Below are 22,368 nucleotides of genomic sequence, written 5' to 3' on the forward strand. Positions count from 1 at the left end.
ATCCATAGAAATGTTTACCCAATCCACATCCTTACGTGGAAAAATAAAAAACGAAAATAAAATCCAGAAAATAACGACACTAGACAAAGAACACAAAATTACTGTATTTACATGGCATAAACAACATTTATTTACGTGTTAGGAATATTTTTTTATTACATTTTCACCCCAAACAAGGCACATTGTTACTTTGATGTAGGGGGCTACAATCAGGGATCTTAGTTGCAGGGGTACTATGTAAGGAGTTGGACAGCAAGATGTCTGTTCACATTTTACTTGAACTTCTGCATGTCAGTACAGTTGGGGAAGCAGGAAACCGGAAGAGAATTACAAAGTCCTGCAGTTCTGGGGAAGAAGCTATTAGAGTAAAAGGCTTTCTTTCATCTAGGGATCTCAACTGTATAGGGGTGGGACTTCGCTGCTTGTCGGTTTTGTCGGGGGTATTTTCATTGAGGCGGGTACAAGGGCTTGTAGTTCGTCAGAGCATCCACCATTAAAATACTTGTAATAGTCTAAATTGTTACAACATAAGTATTTTCTTGTGTGGAATGTTCAAAATGAAGGATTACTGAAGTGAGGATATCGTGAGATCAGCATGAGGCTTGAAATTACTGATTTTTTTTATGATCAGAGTGTCATACGTGGGCTTAAAGTTAATGTGGCTATTTAGCATGAGGCTTGAAATTACTGATTTTTATGTATAATATGCAGCACACAGACTTTAAGTCCATCTGGTTATTTTTTAGAAGAACAGTCCATAAATCCATATAAGTGAATACATGGGTGTTGTGTTCGTATAATAAGATTGTTTTAAAAGCAGATTTGAGTCCTTGTCACGTGTAGTAACTTTCCATGATCGGTATTGAAGAGAAAAACCAGTTTGATTTTGTGGCATTATTGGCTATGCTGATTTACCTCTAAATAGAGAAAATTTCCTCAAGAATGTGCTGTTGTTGAGAATTTGGGGGAAAAACTGATTTGACTTTTGGCAGACAAATCTTTATATAAAGGCCTTCTCGAACGTTCCAGCCTGTTCACTTTATTTCTATGCGAGGGAACGTAACATGGTTCCTTTTGTTTTATATGTGCAGTGGTCGCATCACAACGTCATGCTCCTATGTGTTCTTCATATGTGTAGGTGTTGAGGTGGTGATTACTATGAAAAGTTCCTGCCGAGGATTTATTCCTCCCAGCATAACGGCTGCTACATAGTATAGAAAAAGATATTTAAATTGTTATTCCGGGGCAACTTGGCCTTTAAAAATACCTGTTCTATCCAGGATATTGAGCACTTCGGATTGTCTAACTTATATCCCTTATATATATATATGATACTATATTATTTCTACTTTGGCTCCCGGGCAACACCATGTACTTGGTTATAAAACATAGTAAAAGATAAAAAAGGAAGATTAACTTTATTCAAACGACAACAGAGAAGCTGAAAGGGAAGGTTCGATTTCAATCATTTTATTTTATATACTTTAAAAAAACTAAACTTGTACCGTCATACCCGTTTTGTTGGCCCTCCTTTTATGACTCTCCACGCCTACAAAATAGGACGTTTACTAATTGAACATGTGGTCTCTTGATTTTTTAATGCAATACAAAAACACATTCAAATCAAGGGAGTTAAATCCAATCGTCTTCTAAAGATGAAATAAACGATATTACCTCCCTTTAATAGCTCAAACTTATAATCATATTTGTTTGATCACACCGTGGCGTAACTCCCCTCGCATGAGCTCATTTTAAATTGTCAACAGTCGGTTTTAAGTATTTTATGTGATTTATTTGTCTTTAAATATGTCCTCCAAATGTTTTACAAATTTGTATTCATAAATAAAACTTTAGGAATAAAAATTCAATTAGAATTTTAGTAGAATGGCTCCTAAAGTATATGTGGTATTATGGTGACTTAGATGATTCTAGCTAATACTAAGATAGTCAATTTAGTCATTTTAGATGATAAAAAGCCAATGAATTCTATTTTCGTTAAACTTTTAATGGAGTTGTCCGTACTTTGTTTGTTTGGCGGTGCAACATTTATAAATAGATTTAAATAATATGTGCGGAAATTTCTCGAAAGCTCTTTCGGCTATCAGCTCTTCAGGAAAAAATCGATAGCATACAAAACAATATTATTGGCGAAATTAAAGATCACTACTGGGGAATTTGGATGTGCCAAAATAAGAATTTTTTTTTTTTTTTAATCTGTAAATACGGCGTTTAAAAGCGACTTAAACTGCGCACAACGAGGGAGAAAAAAGAAAAGGAGGGAGAAAAGGGGTCAAAGTTCCTCAAAGAGAAATAATGCTTTTGTTGTCTCCTTTTGCCGGCATAAAGAAGGTTTTCGAACCGCAATAGAGACAGATTCCAAAATCTTTAAATGGTTTTTGGAGTCTGCACTGTCGAACCACTCTATTTTATATTTGTCGGCACATCACGGATTGTCACAAAACGCTGGCCAATAGCAGAGTCCAAGGCTACAGAACGAGGGCGACTACCAGATCCTACTCTCCCCTGTCTGATTTTAGATGGAACGTGCTGGTTTATACGAGTTAGCAAATGAAAAAATGTTCGCCCGACAAACCCAGCATCGCACTGACATTTAAATTGATAAACAATATTGCTAATTTGGGTGTAAGGCAAACTATCTTTGCGAAAAGAAGGAAAAGCAGGTCTCGTAGTGTATACCAAACGCAAGGAATCAGAGTAGAAGCACTTATAAACACTTCTAAAAATCTGTTTTTACAATTTAATACTCTTTTCTCCAATCCAGAGTAATTTTAAATAAACCGGGCACTTAAATCATACAGTAACTGAGACATGTGCATACGAGTATCATGGGGTTTTTTCTCCAAACAGTTCACTTCTTGTAAGTAAACAAAAAAAAAATACTCGAGCTTAGATTGAAAACAAAATCTAAAGATATTTTTCAAATTTTTGCAGGATGAAAACCGATTAAAAAGTTTTCCACATGTCTGAATACCCTGTATACCAAATCTCAAGTCTGTAGATCAAAAATTCGTTGAGTATATAGGTTAAGAAGTGTCCTCACACACGCATTCTCACTTTTATATATATATATATATATAGTTGATCATTTATTACTTTTCAAAAGGTAGTCATTACAATATCATTTCGTATTGCGACTAACAAGTCTGCAAAATTATGTTATTGCTGCATATTTAGTCATGAACTCTTCAGTTGTTTACATTAAAAAAAAATTAGAAAATGTAAACATCTGATGAGTACGTGATTAAATATGCAGCAATAACTTAATTTACTGACTTGTTAGTCGCAATGTGAAATAATATTGTAATGGCTACCTTTAGAAAAGTAATAAATGACAAACTGCGAAAACTTGATAGTTGGATCTTGGAGAATTATTATACAACACTATACATACACACACACACACACACACACACACACACACATATATATATATATATATATATATATATATATATATATATATATATGTAAAAGAGATTTAGAAGGCTATCACAATGCGAGGAATGAATTATAGTCGCTGTTGATAAGAGGAGACGAGAACAAGTGGCGATTTACAAATCAATAAGTACATATATATATATGTTTTATTATTATATATATATACGAGCAAACAGTTAATAAAACATGTTAAAAACCAATTTGAAAAAGAGTTAAAAAAAATACTTAATCTGAAAAGGAAACACTTGATAAGTGGATAGTCCTTAATCCACGGAGTTTCGAAGAAATACTTTTCTTCTCATCAGAGGGTAGGAATTAGCAAAATGCGAGATGAAAAGGAAAAGACAAAAGGGGAGAGGTGGAAGCGAAAATGTAATAAAAAGACTCTTAACTTTAACGTAATAATGCTGGTTATGTATACGCATATATTAGTGATGGGACGATTCCAATATTTTTCATGATTCTGATACAATTATCGATTCCGTATTAAATTACCGATTCCGATTCTGAGTCTTTATAAACCTCTACATATTTAACTATAGAGTTGTTATTTTCTCCGATTTCTGTAAAAAAAACACATGTTAAATATGCAGATATTTTCATAAACGTGAATTTATACTTGTGGAGGATGATCCATAGATTTTAGCTTCATTAGTATTTTAAAATCAATAAATATTTATCATTTTTATTATTTGTTGCCAGCAATGGAAGATTTTGTTTTAGACAAAATAAAATAAACAAGACAATTAAAAGAATCGTTTTGGCATCGGAAAATAGGCACCAATTTTTACGATTCTGATACCGATACCGATACTGATACCCCTAAATTTGTCGATTTTTCTGATTCCCGATTCCGATTAATCGTCACAACCCTAGTATATATATTAAAAACGTACATACAATATGTAGAAATAAAGACAAAGTATTCTATTAAGTAAATCAAAGTGTATGTGTTTATTGCAATATTATACATTCATTGAATGATTGGACGTTTTTCATAACTTGGATTTCATTGGTTAGACGCAATTAGTAAACTGCAATGTATTCAAATAACATCTGATCTATTTGTCAGGTTGAATACCTCCTGATGAATTGAAAGATGCGTTTTAAGTGTATTGTGGCTTCTCAGTTTTGCTTACCCCATGTAAAATATAAAACGCCCTATCATTCAATAAATGCATATTATAAACACACACACACACACGGACACACACACACACGGACACACACACACACACATCTATATATCTATAAAAGTGAGAATGTGAGTGTGTGTGTGTGAGGACACTTCTCAACCTATATACTCAATGAGTTTTTTATCTTGATACCTCCGTTCAGTCTCGAAAGACAAAGGATACCCCTGTAGGGGCAGCTGCGTGTGTAATTATGTGGCAAGAGTTGCGCAATCCCCAACCACACCTCTCCTGAATCAGCACTGTTTGATTCCAGTGGCAAGGAGAAGTCCAGGACGACTGGAAACAATGCTGAGATAAGCAGAGAGCACATACAGCACCTGAAAGGCCCAAATGGTTACCCATCCGTTAACAGACAGGCTCATCGTTGCTTAACTTTGGTGATCTGACGGGAACCGGTGTGTCAAACGTGATAATGCCATACTTTTTGATCTACAGACTCAAAATTGGTATATAGGTATTTAGACACGTGAAAAACGTTTTAATTGGTTTTCATCTGGAAAAAAGGCCTGCTAAGGAATCAAAAAATCAAAACTGAAAGATTGATACTTGGGGTTATCGGATTTTTATTAGTTTGTCAACTCTTTCATGGGGCTTGAGAACACTTTTTAAAGATCGTAGCAAGCTGGTCTAATGGTTATCATACTTGCCTCACTGGCTTTTGGTTTTGATTTCGATCTCAGCTTGAGTGTCTTTTATTTTTACTTACAAGAAGTGAACTGTTTAAATAAAAACATATTACTTGCATGCACATGTCTGAGTTTCTTTTCTTTTTTTTTAACTTCGTCTTTTTTAAGGAATTTAATGTTATGTTTAATACCGAACAACGCCAGGTATATATATATATATACATATATATATATATATATATATATATATATATATATATATATATATATATATATATTCTGAAAATGCTGGGATGGTCACAAAGTCACATGTAAATATTTCTTTATCCCATTGGCTATACTCTTTGATTCCTTGCTACCACCACACACCGTAAACACACATACCCTCCAATAAACTGAGGAAAGACGAAGGCAGGGCCGAAAATGTTGTTCCTTTAGAAGAAAAAAAAAAGATGTTTTAGACATTTTGTATTCCTTCAAATCGACAAATAAGAAGTAAATAGAGAAAAGATATAAATATTTATATATTTTTTATATTAATATTTTATACACACGCATATATATATACATACAGACATATATACATATATATATATATATATATATATATATATATATATATATATATATATATATATATATACTATTCAATTGTATTACATACTGTAATATTTTTTCCGTCTCTTCATTCTCCATATCTGTATCTTCATTGTATTCATTGCCGCACACACTTGGACGATGATAATCTGGTCGAGGTGGAATGCCAGACACTTTTGAATTCGGATCTAAAAAAGTTTTTTTTTTTAAATAAATATTGTATATAAATAATTAAATCAAGGAATCATAAACAAGTTTTATACATAAATGAAATTTTACATCAATAAATTCAAGTTCATCATTACTGTAAATTAAAATATATAGATCAATTGAAATAACACAAACATTAAATGATAAATTTTCATTAATAAATCATCATATCTATATACACACACATATATACACACACACATACACACACACACATATATATATATATATATATATATATATATATATATATATATATATATATGTGTATATATATACATATATATACGTATATAAATTTATTATTTAATGTTAGTACCAGATGACTGACCATATGGGAATTCTAGGCGCAGTATGTGCTCTCCGCTTATCTCGGCATTTGTTTCTAGTCGTCTTGTACACTTCACTTTCCACTGGTATTTAACAATGTCGACTCAGGAGAGATGTGGTTGGAGATTGCACACATCCTGCCAATAAGACTTTCACGCGCAGGCACCCCTTTGTGGGTAACCATAATCTGTCAAAGGCTGAGAGAGCACCTATATATATATATATATATATATATATATATATATATATATATATATATATATATATATATATATATATATATATGATTGCTACTTCTTGACATATGTTTGCCATCTCTTCAGTTAAGCGTTGTGCGTTTGTGTGCACGTGGGTTGCTTTTTAACCCAGCTTTAGTTCTACATGAAAATACACATATGGGACATAAAAACTTTCCTTCTTGTAAAGGTGATCGCATGATTATATTGTGAATCCTCGAATGTCGTGTCAGACCACTTTTAGATTTGCAGATTAGACCATACATATGACAACTTAGAGTTGCCGGATGTGCTGTAAAAGCCGCCTCATAAGACTGTCCAAATTGAACGTGAAGTTGTTAAGAACCCTAAGCAGACAAGTCGAGAAGTCTTTGATCAAAGCCAGATTGAAGAATGTCTCAAAAAGTACTCAATGTTGCCTTCTGTCTGTTAAGCCTGTAACAAAGTCTCCATTAAAGCAATATCACATAGAAAACCGATTGAAATGGAACAACATGAAAACGGATTTTTCCAAAGTTTTGTTCACAGATGAAGTGCGTGTCACGCTTGATGGCCCAGATGGCTGGAGCAAGGGATGAGTCTTAGATGGACGACATCGTCATCAGCGTTTAAGGCGCCAACAAGATGGTGGTGGGATAATCATTTGGGCTGGGATTATCGGAGGTACTTTAGTTGGCCCATGGAGAAGCCCAGGAGGTGTAAAAATGACGTCAAATGCTTACATAGCTTTTCTGAAGGAGCATTTTGAACCATGGCTGAAGAAACAAAGGTTGACGTTCAGAAGAACCATTATTTTTATGCAGGATAATGCTCCCTCGCATGCAGCAAACAAAAGCAAAGAGCATTTGCAACAACTGGCGTTCTCCGGGCTACGGAAGATGGAGTGGTCGGCAAATTCACCAGATTTGATCCGATTGAGAACCTTTGGAGCATCATGAAGCAACACCTCTATACAAGTGGATGCCAATTTAAGAATAAAGATGAGTTCTGGGATGCTCTCCAAGAGGTATCGCGAGGAATAACTGTTGACTAAATCACAAATTTGACTAATTCTGTGCACCAACGTCTTTTACAAGTCATTCATAAAAAGGATTGCATATCCCTTACTAATTATGTTAACGTAGAAATTGCTATGTAGTTATTGTGTTCTAACCATTTTTCCTAGTTCATTTAATGTTTGAAAATTATTTCAATAAAAAAACTTATGGGTATATTGTGTTTTTTTCTCAACCTTGTTAATAACTTGACACATTGAAATCAACAAATATTCTTATCTTTTGCAATAGTTTCGCTAATACTGCTTTAAATACTTTTATTTTCTGACTGGAGTCGCTGAATAGTATTGTAAGCACTTCCTCAATGTTTCATGGGTTTTTATTCACCCGTTCCTTAAAGATTAAAAAAAAATGTAAACTCGTTAATAATTTGATATGCAGTATATATATATATATATATATATATATATATATATATATATATATATATATATATATATATATATATATATATATATATATATATATATATATAATATTTTATTTATAGGTACACCCTTATTAAATAAATGAGCCATTCTATATTCACCAATATATAGTTTTTGTGACTTCATTTTTCATTCTTATTGTTTTCCTATATAAGCCCCAATGACATTTATTGAGCTTTATATTATTCCGATAAGTCTCTTCTTATAGAATTGAATTTATTCTCTTACTCTAACTCACTAAGCTATATATATATATATATATATCCTGGTTTCTTTTTGGTGCATCTTTTAAAGACATCAGGCATCCTCCTATCGGTGTCGATTATTACATGATCTTTACAAACCCTGATACTGCATCCATTCTGATTGCAATTGCATAGACTCCCAAAGTTTGACAACACGAAGTAAGTAAAGGTTGCTTTGTCATTGCTTACTTATATTTTCTCTATCTATAGCCAACCTGTTTTCTTTTCTTATTACATTTCGGACCTTAATGTACATTTGGCTTAGTATTTACAACACCAATTACTGGCGGCCATATTGTTGTCAATACCTTCCAAACACATTTCAAGAAACAAGACATATGGACGTTCAAATTGTTCAAGCATAATAGACAAGAGAACCTCAAGAGGTGCACTGTCTTTTGATGGTCAAGAAGACATAATGTCCACTACTTAAAATGAGATACTGCAGTTCAGTGGTCAGAAGGAGACAGTAGCTATAATTGATGATGATTATCATTTTATATTTAGTAGTAGTAGTAGTAGTAGTAGTAGTAGTAGTAGTAGTAGTAGTAGTAGTAGTATTCAGCAGAATGTTTAGCCTGAAGCATGTTCCCCCTGCAGAGTGATAGCCCTTTAAAGACCTGGATGGAGGGTATATATATATAATGTACGTATTACAGTTTTCCCTGAACTGTTTTTGTAATCACTTGATGTATTTTATTTAGAAACTAGCCTTTCATAAATTGAAGCCCTTTACTTCTGAGCTTGAAGATTCTTGTGAGAAATAAGTGATAGAAATGAACTCAAAAAATGCAAAATCTTTTGCTCTTCTGGAGATAATATCTCAAAGGGCACAAAATGGTTGAAAAAAAAAACAAACAATGATTTTGCATTCCTCGGATCCATAGTTCTAGAATCTTCAGCTGACATTAGCAGAAGAATAGGAATAACAACCTCTGCATTAAAACGTTATTTCACAAACATATAGCAAATCGTTATTTCACAAGACAAATTCGCTATATACGTTTAAAGGGAAATAACTCAGTCAAAATTATTTCAAGTTTTCAGATAGATGCTAGATCTAAAGGAACACCGTTTCACCCATGCAAACAGATGGCGGAATATTCACTGCATGCTTTGTCCTAAAGTCATGTGAATTCTACGGGTACTAATTTTTCTCTTTTCGCAAACAGTAAACAGACCAGGGGCGTTACAGTTTCGATTATAAATACAGTATGCAGGAAAATTCAAATCAGATTAGTGAGAAACATCTGTCCTCCTAACTTCATCATGAGATGTAAAAATTATTTACCAGAAAATATGCATGCTGAAATGATTCATGCCAATGGATAAATACCTTAGCAAGCGATTTCTATTGACACAAGTAGCAACGAACGACTTTTTCTAAATGTTTCTCTTTTATCCAGACATATGGATTCATATGTAGCTGTCTTCATTAAAACATTTCTAAGCCTGTCTATATATATATATATATATATATATATATATATATATATATATATATATATATATATATATATATATATATAAATATATATATATATATATATATAAGAGCAAATAGTTAATAAAACATGTTAAAAACACTTTGAAAAAGAGTTAAAAACATATTTAATCTGATAAGGAAACAATAAGTGGATAGTCCTTAATCCACGGAGTTTCGAAGAAATACTTTCCTTCTCATAAGAGGGTAGGAATTAGCAAAATGCAGGATCGGATTTTGCATACAAAAGTATTTGATGAAACTGCAAGTAAGTCAAAGATCTTACTTGATAACAAAAAGTGAAGCAGAGGGAATATGGTGAAGAAAAAGGTGATTTCACGTGAATGGATAGTCTGGTGAAAGGTAAAGTATCCAATGGCGGTAAAATCCATATATTTATAGTTCTTAGTGTAGTATATGCAATTAAAATATGAACTAGATTGGCAGAGTAAGAGAGTAAGCTCAAAGTATTTGGAATTAAATGTTTAAGAATTGTCCATGAAGTAATTTTGTAAGAAATGTAGATATCAGAAAGACACTTGATATCAACAGATCTATAACCGTGTTATTAAAAAAAAGAGATTAGCATAATTTGTACATGTTTCACAGCCACCAAACTTCAGCTACTATAAGAAATTATATCAAAAACATTTTATTCAAGGAAAATCAAGAGAACGACCACCAAATAGATGGATTGATCAAACAAGAATTATCATGCCATCCTGGGGACTGAAAGACCGGTTCAAAACCGTGATAAGTGGCAGAATTTCATTTTCAAACATATGGTAAAGCTTTTCGCAATATGCCTATAAGTAAATCAAGTCTTTAAAAAAAGAAGCGTAACGTTATGTGGCGTTACATTTCAGCCACTCAGAACAAACAAATAAAATAGGAAAAAATTAAAATAAAAAACCGACTCTGAATTTTTTTAATGCAAATGAAATGCATTTATTCGTGGTTCTGCCAAAAGCAATGCATTTCATTATATTGCAAAAATCTTTTTCGCACATGTACTTTTTAAACTGTTCTGTCTCCCCGTTCACCTGATGATGGCACTAGCCAGTGTTTTTTCGCCCTTGCGTTTACACGTCGATCTTCCGCAGCATGCAACTTGCTTATCTCCTCGATCACCTGATGAATTTTTTCTCTCCTTTTCTTGTGGCGTAAACTCGCACACACTTAATAATTTGCATACATGTTTTAAGGGCTGCTGCTAATATTTTCGCTAGCCAGCTATCCTTTGGCCGCTACTAGTTTTATCAGATGTGCCCATATGCACTCTGTTACAGGAGTACAAAAACATTAATCATAAGAAACTCCATTTAAATATCACTTTTCAGAAAACCGTAAGAATAAAATAAACATTTCAAGTATAAAACAAATAATTGTTTTAAATAATTTTCCAATTATGGCCACCACGAAAAGTGAGAAAGTTTATATTGACCTTCCAGTACATCTGATAAAGAAAAACAAACCGGATCAATTGGTGGAGGTCTGCACTTTTAGGGTGCTCTCATTTATAATTATTTGTTACTTACTCCCTTTCTCGTCTGTGAATGAAAGAGACACAATGCTATCACGATGAAGGTGGTTGCAAGGTGAACCGATGTCGAGCCGAGACGCCCGTCGTTTCCGCAGAGTCAAACTGGCCCTTCGAGCCATTCGAGCTAGAACTGTTTCCTCTGGAGACGAATCCTGGAGATGGATTTTCCAAGTTGCTTCAGAATTAAAAGATGGATCAGCTGCATAGCAGCGCCAAACACACTGTAGGTAAAAAAGAGGAAAAGAAAACAATAGAATTACTTGTGTGTATATATATATATATATATATATATATATATATATATATATATATTTATATATATATATATATATATATATATATATATATATATATATATATATTTATATATATGAGCAAACACTTAATAAAACATGTTAAAAAACACTTTGAAATGAGTTAAAAACATATTTAATCTGAAAAGGAAACACTAGATAAATGGATAGTCCTTAATCCGCGGAGTTTCGAAGAAATACTCTCCTTCTCATCAGAGGGTAGGAATTAGCAAAATGCAGGATCGGATTTTGCATGCAAAAGTATTTGATGAAACAACAAATAAGTCAAAGATCTTACTTGAAAACAAAATAAGTTAAGCAGAGGGAATATGGTAAATAAAAAGGTGATTATACATTAATGGATAGTCTGGTGGAAGATAAAAAATCCAGTGACGGTAAAATCCAAATGTAAAACTTCAAGAAAGTTAAAAGAATTTCCATTTGTGTACAAGTAAAATCCAAAGAAATCCCGTAATTAGAAGAAGATAGTCCATAATAATCCAAACGCAGAAATCCGTGGAATAATTCCCCAAAAAGAGTGTACAAGGAAAAAATAATATTAATAAAAGAAAAATAAGATGTGCTTTTCACTCTACTTCCGAGACATAACTATATATATATATATATATATATATATATATATATATATATATATATATATATATATATATATAAGTTACAAAGACGTTGCAGAAATAAATGGAAATTGTACACAACATAATTTATAAGTTTAATAGTTCACCATATATACACACATTACCACCACCACTATCATCATCATCATCATCATCATCATCATTATCATCATCATCGCATCATCAATTTTTTTTTCATTTTACTTCAATCAAAGATATCAGAAATCTAAGGGCCCCCTTCCTGGGGCTAAGACTTGATCTCTATATGAGATACATAGATATTCGAATATTCCATTATAGTTCTTTTTTACCCCTCAAACACTGAGTAAAAAAAGTTGATAACATAATTTCCCTTTCCTCAATTGACCATATAATTTTTTTATAATATATCTTTGTTATGGTCTCTTGGTCTTACTGGATCCCAGGACAAGAATTCGTCTAGTCTGGTGGGGTATCCAGCTCCGTGTTGTTACCTGAAGGTGCACCATTTCTCGTAAGTGTGAGTCAGCCATACCGAGGACATCTTATTTGGGTTGTGAATACTGTGATTTTGAATATTTAGCCAGGCCTTATTTGTATCCTTATGCCAGGTTGTCCTGACAGACCACTGTACAGAGAGACTTAGTAGGCATCCAAGTCTGTTTTACATACTGGTATGTGTTGGAAGTTTTTAAAAATGAACATCCAAACAAACTCATCTCTAGCCAGATCATTAATTACCTCTTGTTCTCTCAAATCCAACTGTTAGCTTGTTTTCCAATCACTACTTGTTAGCTGATCCTGTTAGCTTAACTGACTGACTCTGTTCCTGTTAACTTAATTGTTCTCCAAAATCACCAAACAAAACAATCTCATCATCATCAGATTCAGCTAAATATCTGTTATTCATACTAGCATGTGTGTTAATGGCTTTAAGAAATTAACTTCCAAACTGACCTATTTCTGACCAGGTTTTTATTTAACCCTCTTTCTCTCAGATTAATACTCATCACCTTCTCCTATGTTTTCCGAAACCTTCTCCTGCCAATTAACTTTGTTAATGTCAATTGTTCTACATTTACTAACCCAAGTCCTCTCATTCGTTCGTTCTTCATCATATTCGGGTCAGCATCCGTTTTACATACTAGCATGTGTTGAGCGACTTTCTGAAATTGCTTTCCAAACTAACTTATTTCTTCATTCATCCTTCTTTCTTTCAAATCAATATGTATCACTTCTTCCCATATTTTTTATCAGCCTTCCTATGCCAACTGACTCTGTTATATCTATTGTTCAAAATCTACCAACCACAGAACTCTCATTTATTCTTTAAATGTGATCAAACCAACGAAGTCTCCTGTCCTGCATGCATCGTCTCATACTATACAGATATAATCTTTCTCTAGCATTATCAAAACTAAGCCTGACTTCACGACTCCCTTTATATGCACCAAATAACTCATTCTCATATCATTGCCAGGGAACTGTAAGGGGATAATATGGTGGGAGATTTAAAAAAGGCAACCTGGGTTGGAAGTTAGACAACAATATGTTTGTCCGCATTACATTTAAACAGTTAGTAGAAGGGAATTCCGGAAGCATCTAGTCTGAGGAAAAAAAAAACTATCCGATTGGAAAACTTTCTAGCATTTAGGGAGCTCTACAGTGAAGTCGTTGGAATTTAGCAGCTAAAAAATGTCCATGATTCCACATAATAAAGGTTATATATAAAAAAGGTTAGATTAATAAACATCTGTAAAGTGCTTCTTGGACATCTGATGTATATTCTAGTTCTTCATAATAGTAGATATTCCCATCGATTTTGACAGATGAGGTCCGTCACAACAACTAAGTTGTTCTGAAATCCAGTGGTGCATCCACACTTTTTGGTACAACTGCTAACCTCAGTTGATGCAATGACGGCCACAATAAGGCCGGGCAGTAGACCTCAAGTTTTACATCTGAGTTTTTCTTTCTCCTAGATGCATTACTTAATGAATGCTGGGGGAAGTGCATCTCTCTCAGTTGATTAAATGCACCTCCAAATACAAACCTGGAAATTTTTACATCCCAGCACGGTACATACAGCTCCTAGCATTCTCAAATAGTCACCCATCCGATTCTGGCTAGGCTTATTATTGCATAACTTTGGTAATCCGGTGAAAACCTGAGTGTCAATGTGATTATTCCATTTATATATATATATATATATATATATATATATATATATATATATATATATATGTATATATATATATATATACATATATATATATATACATATATATATATACATATATATATATACACATAGCCATTTAATCACCTGCAATCACGGCATGAACTTGCTCTCTCGAATTCAAAAAGTCCCAATGTTAATTTAAGGGATCTTCAGTTGTTTACCATGAAACACTGTGTTATACTGGCCTTCCTTGAACAGAGGAATTTACACCGATTAGCACTATAAATAGCGCTAGTAATTCCAACACCGGTGAGAGAGATGTGACTGCACTTCAACTGCTAGCTGAGTGCCCAGCAGATATACGTGCTTTCCTATCTTTGTACATTATTGTTAATACACTTGTTCCTTAATCGAACCTCGACTTGATTGTTCTTATTTTCACTGTTGTTGCACGACACAACACCCTGTTTCGGGGATTTAAAAACAAAACAGTATATTAAATCATTGCTAACCAGCAGTATTGATCAACACACACACACACACACACACACACACACACACACACACACACATATATATATATATATTAATTCTTACATAACATGGCATACACACACACACATTAATTCCACTGCTTTTAAACAAGGTATTCATCATCTTCTCCAGAGTCTTTGAAATGATATATTACAATTTTTTCAAAATGTTTTTCACTCCAAACAAAGTATATTGCCACTTGGATGTAATAGTCTACTATTTGGGATCATGTCTAATAAGGGACTGTAGAGAGTTGAGCAGCAAAATGTATGTTCACATTACATTCAAACTTTTGCATGTAAGACAGTTAGGGTAGCAGGAAACAGGGAAGGAATTCCAAAGTCTGACAGTTCAAGGGAAGAAACTATTAGAGTAGAAGTTTTTTTTCCGCATTTAGGAGCCTCAACAGTGCAGGGGTTGGATTTTTCGGTTTGTTGGATTAGCTGGAAGTGTACACATAACGTGAGCACAAGTGTTATAAGTACAGGGATGCAGCATTGAAGTGATGGGGTAGAGGTTGGAGCTTAGTTGATAGCAGACCTACTAGATTTAAGGCTTTATTTTGGACCCTATAAGGGGGAGAGGCTAGTGCTAGATGCACCAGCACATATGTAGCAAAAATACTCTACACGTGGATGAATGGTGGCTTTCTAGAGATTATATAAATTACTATTGTATACAAATAATTTTTACTTACCTGAATTAATGTTGCTGCTGCTGGAATCTGCCTGTTGAAATGTTTCTGGCGCTGCTTCTGTTGTACTTTGAGAGCAAAACCAGATCCAAGAATTCCCTGGAATGGGCGAATGAGATTATTAGGTACCAGCCAAGATAAGTAACACCTGTATAAGAAATGTGGAGTTGTCTACCCTTGCCACAACAGCGAGACAGTTTTACGAATGGCAGAATAGAAAGGAGTTTTCATATTGTTTAGATTATTCGAACTAGTGTTCTCATCTTGAGTGTTATTTTAATAACATGTATACCAAGATTATCTCCGATCTTCTTTATATGTATCACGTCAGACTTCTGCTGAACTCAGGAATCTGCATGCAATTTCGGAAGAAACACTTTATTTAATCCACTTAGTAGCATGCTCTAATTCTATTAGCCATGACTGGGTAGAAGTCCAAAGTAATTCGTGATTATATTCTGAGTATAACCCACATAATTGAACCTTCAATCTCCAGAGAAATGTCATTTACAACTACATACCATCAAATAATTAAGCCATTATGCCACAAGTCCTTGCGGACAAGTTTTGCATGTTCAATTGTGTTTCTTCTATTGATTTATTATACGTGTTTAGTGTTCAATCTTAATAACATCAATTGAAAATTCAAAAATATTAGGTTACAACAGATTTTGTCAATTGGGATATTCTTCATGTTCAATTCATTTAACATTACCTTCCCTTTGTTCAGGGTTCAAATGCTTTCTGATTTTGTCAGGGTTCAGCAGGTAAGCTCTCTTCAAATTTCACTCTGTGTTGTCTATCTAATCACTTCCTTTCCAGTTTTTCTTCACTGATCAAACTTCCTGAGATTTAGAAAATTTATATGTTTGCAGGAAGACCGTACCAGCATAATCGAGTCATCCTTAATTTCCATGCTAAACAAATGTAGTGGTTTTCAGCAAATTTTGGACTTGATGTAATTGGTTTGATCATATTTCATATTGCAGATTAATCTGATCATGAAACTGCCATTGTGCTGCAGTCACACGAGAGAGGGCTCAGTGAGGGCCCAGTATTCACGGCCATATATCATGATGCTTCTGATATGATTGCTATACGACTTAGAAATGGACAGCTTGCAATGTTATCAGAGACAATAATCATGAAATTTTGCTCAAACTGCCTTCACCTTTGTGACTGTAGTGAGTTTACATGTACCATCAACACTCAGCATGTTTCCTAGATAGATGGACTCATAATCTGAGAAATTGTAAAGTTATACACGTTTACACACAGGACCCACACGTTGTATGCAGTCTACATTACAACGAACATAGGACAAGTAATAACTCAACTCTTTTTTGTTTGTAACAACAACATTTATTTCCTCATTCATCCACCGTGCGTGAATTCTTGTTACGGCTGTGACATCACTGTTAAAATGTTTTTGACTATTAATGGGGGTATGACTCCAATGATTTCGACGATCGATTTTATAACCACGGTTACGGCAATCAACCAACCAGAAGCTTCAAACGTTAACTATAAAAAATATTGAATTTTGGATTGAATTCAGTTCGCTGTCAACCTCTATCTTCAAATGACTGAATCTTGACTACATTGTTTCTTCACCGCCATCTTTGTTACTAAGAATTACTCAACACTCGAGATCGTGATTGCATTGATTTTTCGCCGATTTGATTTACTGCTGCCATCTTTGTTCAACATCTCTCAACACTTAACAGTCACCCATATCTCTAATGTGACCGTCAGTGTGTGCACAAGCTCTTTCCAGTCTTTTTCTTTGTGCATGACTCAACATTTGCATATGCGCATCTGCACAGATACAGAATTTGTTCACTGATTTGAAAAATTAAAATCTATTCAAAGCTAATTTAATCACATGATTTAAAACACTTATTCATTTTACTTTTAGGAAATTTGGTTTACCGATAGTTTATTTTGCCATTCCTTTTCATGAATTTGGTTATTATTATTAAGAATTTATTAATTAATACAAATTTGGGAAACCAAAATCTTATTTATTAATTTAAATAATAGAGTTTGATTGTTGTATTCGGAAAATTCGATCTGTACAACATAATGTGGTTTAATTTAAGAAATTGTCTAAATCCAATTAACTTTTTCTTTTATTCAAGGAATTCATAACTATTTTCCTTGTATTTAGAGAATTTGGTAAATCCAAACTCAACCAGTTCATTTTATTTGAATATTGTTTTATAAATCTAGAAGTAATTTATGCATGTATATTTCAAGAATTTAGTTAACTCAAACACACTTTGGCCAATCAGAATGTAAATTGGCTTGTTAACCTATAAAGTCCAAGAATATCCAACTTTTTTTTACTATTGATTTGAAAATTTGTGTAATGATTAAAAATGAGTTATAACTAGGGCTGTGTTCTTTTCATTCTTTTGACTCTCGGGTATATATCCGACACGGACACACTTAATCACCCGAGAAGAACCACATCTGTCTATATAAAAAAACATATAAGATATTAACGGATATATACTCAAGAGTCAAAACAATGAAAAGAATATGCTGTTGTCACAGGCCTAGTTATGATACACAAATTAAAAGAAAAAAATGTTTATTTTATTTAGAAAAGCAAAATATTGACTCTTCTGTAAATAGAAAATTGGGTATATGTGATATATTTTAGAAATCAACGGGCTATACATTCGAGATTAAATTTTTATATTATTGTAAGGAGCAAAACAGTTCACACGAAGACAATTTTGGCAATAAGTGTTTTCTTACGATTAAAAACTCATTTATATAAGTTCATACATTATCGAATAAGTGGAATTTTAGCTAATTACACAAGAATTAATGTGGTTTCAACAACTCTTGAAGAGTAGTTTATAAATGTAAATGAATTTTATTGTTTCTTCAGAATAATTATGCAGTAAGCACTATGTTATATGTTCTGAGTAATAAAGATATTGTATTTGTTTAGAATTTCATTTGGAAAAAAAAAAAAATGCAGAAAAATCTTTTTGATGAAAGTACTCATCAGGAAACAAATATGTTATTTTCCAAAAATCGTATAAATTGATAAAATAATGTTTTTATTAAAAAATCAATTTTTACGATTTTTAGCGATTAAAAAGTTATTTTGAAGACAAACAAAATCTATTTGGTCGAATTGAATTGTCGCCCTTGAATTTTGTACAAAATTTATAACATAGAAACAATATGGCCGCTCCCAGCCTCATCCTCGCTTCTTAATAAAATTTGATTTTCTTAATTAAAAAAAAAAAAAACACTACTTGATCAATTTATGTGATTTTTTAGTATGGCATCTTTGTTCCATGACGGATACGTACATCATAAAGATTTTTCTATATATATATTTTTAAATCAAGTTTAATACTTAATAAGCACCAAATTCTTTATTACTTATAACTAGGGCTAGGACAACAGCATATTCTTTTCATTGTTTTCACTCTCGAGCATGTATCTGTTGATATCTTATCTGCTTTTATATAGAGTGATGTAGTTCTCGGTTGATTAACTGTGTCTAACTGTGTCGGATATATACTCGAGAGTCAAAACAATGAAAAGAATATGCTGTTGTCACAGCCCTTCTTATAACATATAATATAGTGTAACTGAATTATCTAGATATGATCAGTGTTAGAAAGGGGTTAGAAAAGGTCTTGCACCAGCACATTCCCCCCCTCTTAAGAGCCCTGTAGACATTACTGGGACCATGCCAAGAAAGACTCGTATCTTGCTGAAAACAGGAAAGCAACATATTGGTAATTTTTCAATTTTTATAGGGTTAAAAAAACATTAATTGATACCAAACTCGCAAGGTGTTTTCATTATTTTGTGCAACCGCTGTATATAATTTTATAGATTTTAAAAAGAAATTATTTTCTGTTCTATTTATGGGACAGTGGAACCTAATAGTTAATCTGAATAAGTTGATTAATCCCAATCTAATTTTGCTATTTAATTTGGAAAATGTTGTCAATTCAAATCTAATTTCAGGCACATATTTTCGTCTTTTAATTAAAAAAAAAAATTTCTATCCGAGATTTATTTGGTAATTTAAATTGAGGAATCTAGTTTCTCAAAAGCTGGCCACTGAATTTATTAAATTAATTTTGGAATTAATTTTGTTTTCCAAATACAGGGAAGATGAAAGTTATAATCAGAAACCCTAACCGGGATATTCTGAAAGATTCTGACAAGTTTCCTTGCGCTGTTTGCAGATCTGGCAGAAACCTTGTATTCTCCATAAGTTATCGCTATTCGGTTCACAAGAAATGCAAGGAAGATTAATTCCTAGTAAAAATCTATCTCCATGAAAGATGTGCTGGAACTGTTTGTCAAATTGAACACAGGTTTTGTATTGGATTCTCTGTGGATAGTCTACAGATGTTATGGACTCATTTTGCTATCCTGGTGATATGATGTTTGTTTTTATTGGTGGTGGTGTTTAAATTAAGTTTGATCTTGCATGTATTGGTTTCCTGAGGTAAATTTCATAAGCCTATCATCTTCACTTGTCGTATACTTTTACTTGTTATTTGAGCTCAAGTTTACAGCAGTTATGTACATAATGCTATATTATACAAGAGTTAATTCTGGGCTTCTACTAATTTGGTCTTTCTGAGGATGCAAAGAAGTGACAAGATATATGATTTGCTGGCCTTTTGATATGCATCTTAATAGCCGAGTTAGCTCTAAAATTGAAACTGAATGTTTCCAGATTGGAGTTAACTCTGCATCACAACCACTAATGGTGATATGGACATGTCGAAAGAATATTATGATTCTGAATTTTTTAAAATAATTTGTGGTCGTTTGCTATTTTTGGAAATACTAATCTCGTCTTGAGTGTCATTCTCACAACGTTTCAACAGATGTAACCTCCGACCTTATTCAGATATATCTTATTGAATTGGGAATCTTTCTGTTGATCTCTGGAATCTGTACGGAATCCAAACGGAACTCCATGCACTCATTCCATTAGACATGACTGAGTAGAAGTAGAAGTAATTTGTAATCATATTCTTAGTATTGCTTGCACTGATGATTAAAGCTTCAACCATCCAGAAAAGTGCCACTTAGAAGTTAATTTTTTTTAGTACTTTATTTGCTACTAGCCTGGGTGCTCGGCGTAGCCCGGGTGTTTGGAAGTGTGTGTTGAGCAAAAAAGAAAGAAAAAAGTGGTATTAGGAAGGGAGGCTCGAACCCGTATCGCGAAAGAGGAAAAGAACATGATAAAAGTAACTTGATGTATTTGCCGTTACGTTCATCGCCAAACCAGAAGTAGTGAAGGTTTAAATTAAGGCTGGACAGTCGAAAAGAGGGAATAACTTTCGAAAATATCGGCGAAAAAAGCGACCCCTTCTTGTAGAAAAGTACCCAGTTGAGAGTGAATGAATTAATGTTTTTAGCCAATTTTTCGATATTTGTTGTCCGAAGGGTCGAGCTTCAAAACGATGCTGATCTTGTGAAAGTCCGTCGCCTCTGTCGAAAGTTTTTGGCAGACATACATACATACATACATAGATACATACATGATGATTGCAACTTGTCAGACGAGTGCCACTCCCTCACACACTTAAAGTCCATGAGCCCAAAAATGACTTCCATCGCCACAGGACCATTTTAATAGACAAATGCCTGAGGGAGTATCTATACACGGATGATGTTACAGTCTTAGCTTTGTACGACAGCTAAGTCTCTCTCTCGGTTCAAAATGTTCAGATCCAGCAACAAGCAAGAGCAAGATAGCCAGCAACAAGTTAAACTGCTTAATGCAGGCACTGGTCTCTCGCTTTATGGTTTTCAAATCAGAGATTTGCTTCTCCTAGAAAGGTTGCCTTCAACACGGCTTATGGGAGCCCTCTCCACCCCAACACACGCATACATACAGACAAACACACTCGGTGCTAGTTGGCCGTTGACCCCGAAAAAGAGTTCATTCGCCCTTTGAAAGGTCTTGTTTTTAATCCTTCAGGGAGATTAGCCACCCTCCTCACCAAACAAGTCTGGTGGGGGAACCAGTTTAGTCGCCGGTGACCCGACCATGAGGCAGGTAGTAATGGGTTACATGGTACCAGTAGCATATGACATGACATGGCCTGACATACATGCATACATACATACATACATTTAAACAGACAAGTAAGATTTATATTATAGATGGCATGGTTCTTTGCAAAAATTCAGTTCTAAGTCACACTTTTCTGGAGGTTGATGGTTCGATCCTCTCCTCAGTGCGGGCAATATGAAGAATATAATTGCAAATTACTACCATTTGAAATTCCGTACAGCTTCCCAATGTTCTACAAGATACACCTAAAAAAGGTCAGAGGTTACATTGGCCGAAATAACATTTGTGATAATAGCACTCAAGATGAGAACAGTAGTCTGAATATTCCAAATAATATGAATGCTAAAATCAACTCTAAACAAATGCACGCAACAATCGAGGATAAGTAAGAAAAAAGACAGGACAAGAAAAATTTGGAATTTCATGACTTGAAGCAAAACACACGAAAACCAAGGCAAATGATAGAGTTTCATGGCGAAATTCATCTTGTGCTGCTATGGCCAACGTACAACCCACATGCGATATGGCAAAGACACATTAAATGATTAATAATAAAAATGA

At 33.6% G+C, this 22,368-nt stretch overlaps 1 protein-coding gene across 2 annotated transcripts in view; it reads right to left on the reverse strand.

The window, feature by feature from the left end:
• Nucleotides 1-22,368, reverse strand: part of LOC145241407 (potassium voltage-gated channel subfamily KQT member 1-like) — a 268,765-nt gene that overhangs the window by 12,621 nt on the left and 233,776 nt on the right. The window contains exons 9-12 of one of the 2 annotated variants that reach the window (XM_080104334.1): nt 15,729-15,824; nt 11,404-11,629; nt 5,946-6,066; nt 5,666-5,713 (exon numbers count right to left, since the gene is read on the reverse strand). In XM_080104334.1, the coding sequence (XP_079960460.1) occupies nt 5,666-5,713; nt 5,946-6,066; nt 11,404-11,629; nt 15,729-15,824 (491 nt within the window). The remainder of the gene's footprint in view (nt 1-5,665; nt 5,714-5,945; nt 6,067-11,403; nt 11,630-15,728; nt 15,825-22,368) is intronic. The other variant, XM_080104335.1, reaches the window with a different exon arrangement.

This window comes from Euprymna scolopes, chromosome 20 (assembly GCF_053919585.1).
Source record: "Euprymna scolopes isolate OS-2025 chromosome 20, ASM5391958v1, whole genome shotgun sequence".
NCBI lineage: Eukaryota > Metazoa > Mollusca > Cephalopoda > Sepiida > Sepiolidae > Euprymna > Euprymna scolopes.